We start from the raw sequence: 7,362 nt of genomic DNA, 5'->3' as shown, positions 1-7,362 counted from the left end.
CTTGCAAACATACAGCGCTAAAGAGCCATACTGCTAGTGATTGAACACTAGTTCTTCATTAGTTCCTCAGTAACTACTTTTAATGTATATGCCTTAGTCGTTAGTTCCTCATTAGTTAATGTTGGCATCATCACTTTCGTGTCAAACAGATACCGATGCTAACTGATTGTTGTCTGACACCATGAAGAACAGTACAGTCGAGTCTCCAGCAAAGGTTGCCTGTTTCATTTCATTTCCTCCTACCCCCGCCATCCCCGCCCCCGCCAAGTTTGAGTCGAATGTTGCCTCTGCTGATTTGACATCATTCCATCTCTCCGCCCTCCAGCAATCGGATTCCTGAGCCTTGAGGAAGCTGGAGCACTGCCTGTAAGACCAGCCATGTGACCGCACACTGCGTGGGCCTGCCTGGATTAGAAGCTGACAAGAGCCTTTTCTTCTGGCTCACTCGCTTGTTCACCCGTGCAAAACAGCAGCAGAATGCTGCTCAGCTTCAACGGAACCATGGCGTGTCTCAGTGCCAGGAGATGTTTCAACGACAGCACTTGTTCACTCAATTGACTTATGACAGCTTCAGTAGTTACAATCAGCCCAGGGGTGTCCCAAATGCGGCCCAGGGGCCATTTGCGGCCCTTTTTATTGTCCCACAGCACATTCCAAAAATATGATTTAACAAGAAAACCTTAAAAAAACAGCAAAACTGGAAAAATAAGCAGTAATTTCCGAAAACTGTAATCTAACAAGAAAAAGTTGTAATTTTACGAGAATAAAGTTGTAATATTAAGAGGAAAACATCAAGCATAAAGTTGAAATAGTCAAGAAATATGTTTTTTTTTAAGTCATAATATTATGAAAAACAAACAAACCTTAGATTGAAAAACAAATTATTATTATTTTTTTATTACTTTGGAAAAAAGATAGAATGTTATGAGAATAAATTCCAAATATTATGGGAATTAAGTCGTAAATACAAGGGGAAAATTACAAGAAGAAAGTTGAAATAGTTGGAAAATTACAAAAAAATAAACAGCAGAAATGGGAGAAAAAAAGTTGTAATTTTACAAGAATAAAGTCAAAATATGAGGAGAAATATGACAAGAAAAAAGTCACAATTTGACAAGAATAAACTCGTAATATAAGGAGGAAAAATAATCTCATTCCATTGGCATAGAGTCAAAATATTACAGATTTCTTTTTAAGTCGTAATATTATGGGAAACAAACAAAACAATTTAATGTTGTAATTTTTGGAAAATTAGGTTGAGGAAAAATTTGTAATATTATGGGAATAAAGTCAATATATTATGGAAATAAAATCCTAATATTACGAGAACAAAATTTACAAGAAGGAAGTTGAAATATTTGGCAAATAAAAAAAACTAAACCTATGTACAGTATGTGTGCCCTGCGACTGACCGCGACCTGTCCAAGGAGTACCCCAGCCTCTTGCCCAAAGTCAGCTGGTGGGAAAAATGTGGATTAGCCAACTGCTTTTTGACCCTCAAAGGCTGCCGTCTGGGGAATGGCCACCTGAGCTAGCTAGCTAGTGAAGTAGCTACACAACTCAGCGACACCACGTATTAAAAGTACGCACTTAAATTTGATGAACAAGATGAATTTTATGTGACAGGCATTGCCTGAGACAGCTATGAGAAGGGGGGATTTATGTGACGTTTGGCACGTGGAGGGGGCGGGGTCAGGAAGGCGGAAGTGAGAAGGACTGGACATGCTAGTCTGTTTGTAAGGTGGCAGCAACTGATCTGTTTTGCTGCCACCTTACAAATAAAAGCTTGCCTGAAGCAAGAGGAAAGTTTCCTTCCTTCCTGAAGAGCAATGCTTCGTTTTCGTAATATTTACGTAATATACACGTAATATTACCTACCACTTTATGCTCGTAAACGTACGACTATTTGTCCTCGTGAAGTCTTTGATTGAATGCGTCGTTCTTGCAAGGCGTCTTATGTGACATGCTTTCTCTGCTCACAGTTCTTGCTTGATGGACAGCACCATCCTCTCTGCGTGCACATTCCATTCAATGAAAGGCAGCCCCCACCCTGTATTGTAACGTAGGTCATCACCAATTCAACTGTGTTTTTTTGTAGGTTGGCACCATCAGCCCATGCCTGTTGCCATGGCACGGAGGGCCATGAAGCAAGAACATCCTCCATCCTGTTCCCAAAGTAAATCTCCGCTTTCCAGGAAGGGACGTGGCGGTGGGGGAGGTAACTTGCGGTCATGTGTGCATTGAAAAGGTTCGCTGCATCTTCACGTTTACATCAAGTGTGGTGACTCCCCCTCGTACGGCTCAATAAAGTGGGAGGTGCACCTGGTCCAGAGTCCTAAAAACCCGGAGGAGCTGTCTCCGGCATGCTTGGTGCTGAACGTTGACCCCCGCCCCTTGTCTCCTCTCCCTCCTTCGGTCATGTGGTCGGTCTTCTTCGTCTTTCTGTCCTACCTGGACAGAGACCTGGCCAGAGGAGACCTCCTGCAGAGCCTGCGCGTGGACGCGGAGAAGCAGAGCAAGGCATTGTTCTCCATCATCAACGGCACCCTGTGCGCCAAAATGTCCACCGCGCACGGCGACAAGCTCCTCGGCTACCAGGTGTCGGACGGGACCGAGGTGGTCCGCTCGGTTGTGAGCTCCGCCGGGGGGAGGCTGGTGGACTGTTCCGTGACCGTGGACAACGTGGAGGTGGAGAAGTTCGTGTACGAGTGCAGGCTGGGAGCGAAGGGACAGGCGAGCTGGAGGAAGCGTCTTGATGCGCCTTTTACGCACATGGATGAGGCCAAGATGACGTGCGCGCGCTTCCAAGAGCGATCCAAGCGTCTCGGTAGCGTCGGTGAGGACGAAAGGGGTCCATCCGAGGTCCTGAGAAGATCCAAAAGAGGCTTTACCTATCCTGGGACGCTCTGGTGTGGAGCTGGCAACATGGCTGACCATTACGAGCAACTAGGTAAAGACGTCATCTTCACTGGCTGTCCAAACTGCAGTTTTTTATCGATTTACAGGATATTCACTCAATAAAACCAATCGCTTTGTAAGCCCTTGAACCAATTTAATGCTTAAATATCATTATCATGTGAATTGGAACATCAATAAATGTGCACATTATTCTTTTCTATGAATTCAGATGTGTTCCTGAACAGAAAAATGTGTTTGCAAGCTGTTTAAAGACAAAAAGTGCTGTTTTTTTAATTTATTGGCCGGCCTCACATTGCAGAAATACATTTTTTTTAAACAAAGCAAAAAGCATCAAGTAAAGAGACAATGTTGACATGTTGATACTAAAAGCTTTTTCTTTAAATATGACAATAAAACCTGATGTAAAAATATCAACGTGGCCCCCGCATCCTCGTTTTTTCAGAAGTTAGGACACCCCTGTTTGAACACTTTCTGATCTTTTAGGAGAATTTGAGGAGACGGACAGCTGCTGCCGCACACACGACCACTGCCCCCACGTCATCCACGCCTTCTCCACCAAATATGGATACACTAATTTCAAGTGGCACTCCATCTGTCACTGTGACTGTGATGAGGCGTGAGTATACCCCCCCCCCCCCACACACACACACACACACACTTGTTTTACATGCATGCTGTACTTTGCAATGATGTAATATTGCACCGTATCAGACTTAAGTGGTGTCCCAATATTTTGGCATCTCATAAAACACCAGTATCATAAGTTTATGCCACATACTGTATAGTCCCCCCCCCCCAAGTCAAGTATAAAGTGGCAATATTATTATCTTTGCCACACATTACCATGCAAGAAAGCATACTTAGTATTTCTTAGTGGTGTTTATGCTTCTATGCGGACAAATAAGCGATCAATCCAAGAAAAAAGAATAAACATAACATTGCTTAAAATATGATTACAATTATAGTATAAATAAGTATATATTGATACAAAAACATGTCATGAAATATAATAGCACTTTCTGTTTAGTAAATGAAATGCATTTTTTAAATATATTGTTTATATTTTTTTTATAAGTATTGCCATTAAATATGACTGGCACTTTATATACTTTATTATACAGTATATTAATAAAAACATTGTTTTAATATTGCAATGAATGTAATGCCACTCCTGTTCAAGTCACAACATAAAAAAGTTATGTCGTTGGAATGCATTTTTTTCCTCATATTATATTTATTGTTATTATATGTATGCAAATCTTTAGATATAGATTTTGATTTAAAGGGACAGGTGGGTTATTTTTTTATGCAAGCTAAAATATTAGCCAGAAGATCAAAGCAGCTTTTAGAGTCGTCCTGATGCCACTAGGGGGCATCGTTGAACGCTACCTGAGGACTAAAGGGATAGTTGGGATGTTTTTTGACATGAAGTTGTATGACATCCAGACGCTTGCATCTTCTTCCGCTGTGGGGCACGCCTAAACAAGATAATTTTCAAGGACGCATTTTTATGACGCAAATGTATTCCTCACGTAGGTCACCCTTTAAGCAGGGTCATAGTCCATACATTCACGTCCCACCACTTATTGTGTTCAGGGGGCATCGCTTGGGAATGAATCCCACTCCAGTTGCATGAAAACGTGCTATGTGAAGCACTACACTAGAAAACAGCTCCACCTTGTGGTCCTCAGCTGCAGCTCTCACGCACAATGCTGTGTTGTTGAATGCAATTGTCTCCCGCAGGTTGAAAGATTGCCTGCGTCGAGTCAACGACACGTCCTCCAGGGTGGTCGGGCAGGCCTTCTTCAACGTTATCGGCGCGCCGTGCTTTGAGCTAGCCTACGAGGAGCAGTGTGCAGAGCGCCACTGGTACGGCTTGTAAGTATCCTGGCCTCTACGTAGCTTTCCTGCCGCACGTGCTGAGACGCATTCAATCCATCATGCTGTTCCCCCCCCCTTCCATGGATCGTAGATGCAAGCGATACGAGAAACTCCCCATCGCCGTGGTGAAGGAGGCCGTCCCGTACGACTACGGCGGTATTGCTGTCATCGACGTGCTAACCAGGACCCCGCCCGTGAGGAAAGATTGCAGCAAGCAGGAGAGCACCACACCGTCGGCCAACATTGTCACGGTCGCTGAGGACTTCATCAAGGTGCTCGCCTCCGTCTCCACCTCGCAAAACTCCGCCGCTGACAAACAGTCTGAGGAGAAGAAGGAGAAGAAGGAAAGCGCTCAGAAGAAGAAGAAAAAGGGAAAAGGTCGGAAAGGAAAGCAGAAAGTTGCAAAAGCAGCAGAGGAAGTCCCTCTGAGCAACTTCATCAGCGAGTCAGACAGACGCGACCCGATGGACGTTCAGAGACCGGCTGAGGTTCCAAACCAACCTTCCAATGACGTCATGAAGGACCAACCAATGATGGAATCCACCACGCCTCCTTCCACGGTCCAGCTGAGGCCAGCAGAAGAAAAAAGCCCCCCCTCAGTGAAAAACAGGCCATCAAGGAAGGGCAGGAGGAAGGAGAAGAAGTCAAGCGCCACCCCCGTAACCGCCACCACAAAACCCAAACAAAGCCCGCCTGTCCACGAGAGAGGAGACGTTACGTCCCATCAATGGTCCTCGGTATACGTGTATGATCCGCAAGTAGCGGTCCCTCTCAGGAGCTCAACGCCAGCGCCCGCCGCCACACAGGGGACGGACGCTCTTACAGCTAGAGGTCACTCATCGCGTGTCCCCAAAAGGCACCGATCAAGGGACAGGGGGCGGAGAAATAAAAGGATGAAAGCGACGTGGAACACCTCTGAAAATGTGCTAAATGTCACAATGACGACAAGAAAGAGCGGGTCTGCGGCGGAAGGAGGAGCCGAGCGAACGTGGCGGTCTCCTCTGGGAAAAACAACCAAGCCAAGGAGGAAAGCTACGCCGCCCGCCGCCCACGATGGTCTCTCTCTCCCGGAATTCCCGCCGGTGACCTCCACACCCTCGCCGCCCACAGTCAAAAGCTCCAGGATGGGTGCGCCCACCTCGCCCACCCGCTACAGGAGCCCCATGCAGCGCTCCGTTGAGAGGGTGCGACAGCAGTTTGCCTGGAAGAAGAGAAGGAAAGCAGCTGTGACCCTCAGACCACACTGAGACACGTGCGTCAGCGCTGATGACTTTCATTGCTGCTCTAAGTCACATTTCACAGCTTGAGATCTGAATAATGTGAGCAAATGATTGTATGCATGCCTTCAATAAATGAACTAACACAGCCTGGGGGTTCTGGGTAGTTTTCTTTCATCACATTTCTGGTGTTCGGACTATTCAAGGGACAATTTAGAGGCAGATTTCATACTTTGAATAGAGAAGCGGGTGTAACTGGTCAGTGATAGGCCACACCCGATGTTCTGCTGGGTCGCATTAAGACAAACGTGTCAGAAATAAAAATAAAAATGAACATTTTTCTGACTTTCCAGCAGTCTGGAGCGCACCATCAGTTCCACTGTTGCACAGCTGCGATACCACGCCGATGTGTGTTTACTAGGGAGGTCCGATATTGGCTTTTTTTGCCAAAAACCGATATAAAAAACATTGAAACAAAAACATAATTTTGGGGAAAAAAAGCGTGATCAAATCCCACTTTAAAAAATATGAATTCAAAATAAATATGAATAAAAAATAAGCATACAAGTCATTTGTAAATGTTGCAGCCGATAGGCCTGATTAAATACAACCAAAGCCCAAATTTAAAGCTATCTGTGTTGACCTGGAAATAGAAAAAAATATGTTGAAAATATATGATAATAATAATAATGTAAAGTTGAAAAATACGAATAAATATAAATGTATTAAGTCAAGCCTGATTTTTTAAAAAAAATCGACCTAAATTAAAAATAGGGTAAAGTAAAAAAAAAAAATTGTTATTTAGTATAATCAAACTGCATCTGATCAGCTCCCCAAAATAAAAATAAACAGTAAAAAAAATCTCTTTAAATCCCTCTTTTAAAAAAGAAAATGTGAATAAAAAAAAAAAAATTAGGGTGAAGTAAAAAAAACAGTAATTAAGGATCAAGTCTGTGGGAGCCGCTTTTGCTGCTTTTGGGTTTAGGTCACCTGGTTTGTTTTAGGGTCATTGTGGAGCGCTATAATTGGTTGACCACTGGTGGCGCTATGGAGGTGTTGCATATGTGAGTGTGGAAGTGATAATGCATGGAATTCGGGTGACGGAAGGTCACACGGTTTTCCCCGCTCACACGCCCGCCGCTGCACCGCTCTCGCACCCTCCGTTTATTCAAGCAGACATGACGTTTGCCATCAGCTGTCTGGACATTGCAACATTGCAGCGCGTTGCTACCTGGAGTATCAGAGGCTGCTTGTGCACATCTCTTCCCAAAGTGAAAGAGCCACTAAAAGTATCAAACAAAATCCACAAAAGTCTCTCCAGAATCCAAAGCCTTCGCTCCGACCT

At 44.4% G+C, this 7,362-nt stretch overlaps 1 protein-coding gene across 2 annotated transcripts; it reads left to right on the top strand.

Annotated features, from left to right (window-relative positions):
* Positions 1–1,696: 1,696 nt before the first annotated feature.
* On the top strand, positions 1,697–6,639 carry proca1 (protein interacting with cyclin A1). 2 transcript variants are annotated; one of them, XM_054794308.1, is made up of 5 exons: positions 1,697–1,896; positions 2,099–2,950; positions 3,403–3,535; positions 4,663–4,797; positions 4,892–6,639. In XM_054794308.1, exons 2-5 carry the CDS (start codon positions 2,419–2,421, stop codon positions 6,045–6,047), a joined length of 1,956 nt encoding a protein of 651 aa, XP_054650283.1. In that variant the 5' UTR covers positions 1,697–1,896; positions 2,099–2,418; the 3' UTR covers positions 6,048–6,639. The 2 variants fall into 2 exon arrangements, with proteins under 2 accessions (XP_054650283.1, XP_054650282.1); XM_054794307.1 differs by having other exon boundaries at positions 1,983–2,950.
* The last annotated feature ends 723 nt before the right edge of the window (positions 6,640–7,362 follow it).

The sequence above is a fragment of the Dunckerocampus dactyliophorus genome, chromosome 12 (assembly GCF_027744805.1).
Source record: "Dunckerocampus dactyliophorus isolate RoL2022-P2 chromosome 12, RoL_Ddac_1.1, whole genome shotgun sequence".
NCBI classification, from domain to species: domain Eukaryota; kingdom Metazoa; phylum Chordata; class Actinopteri; order Syngnathiformes; family Syngnathidae; genus Dunckerocampus; species Dunckerocampus dactyliophorus.
Note: the sequence above shows the minus strand (reverse complement) of the source record. Positions and strands in the feature narration are given on the sequence as shown.

Excerpts from the sequence above, each read along its gene's own strand:
- proca1 (XM_054794308.1), top strand. The coding sequence starts at position 2,419 with ATGTGGTCGGTCTTCTTCGTCTTTCTGTCCTACCTGGACAGAGACCTG. Across the intron at positions 2,951-3,402 it reads TGACCATTACGAGCAACTAG|GAGAATTTGAGGAGACGGAC; the intron begins GTAAAGACGTCA and ends CTGATCTTTTAG. Across the intron at positions 3,536-4,662 it reads CACTGTGACTGTGATGAGGC|GTTGAAAGATTGCCTGCGTC; the intron begins GTGAGTATACCC and ends TGTCTCCCGCAG.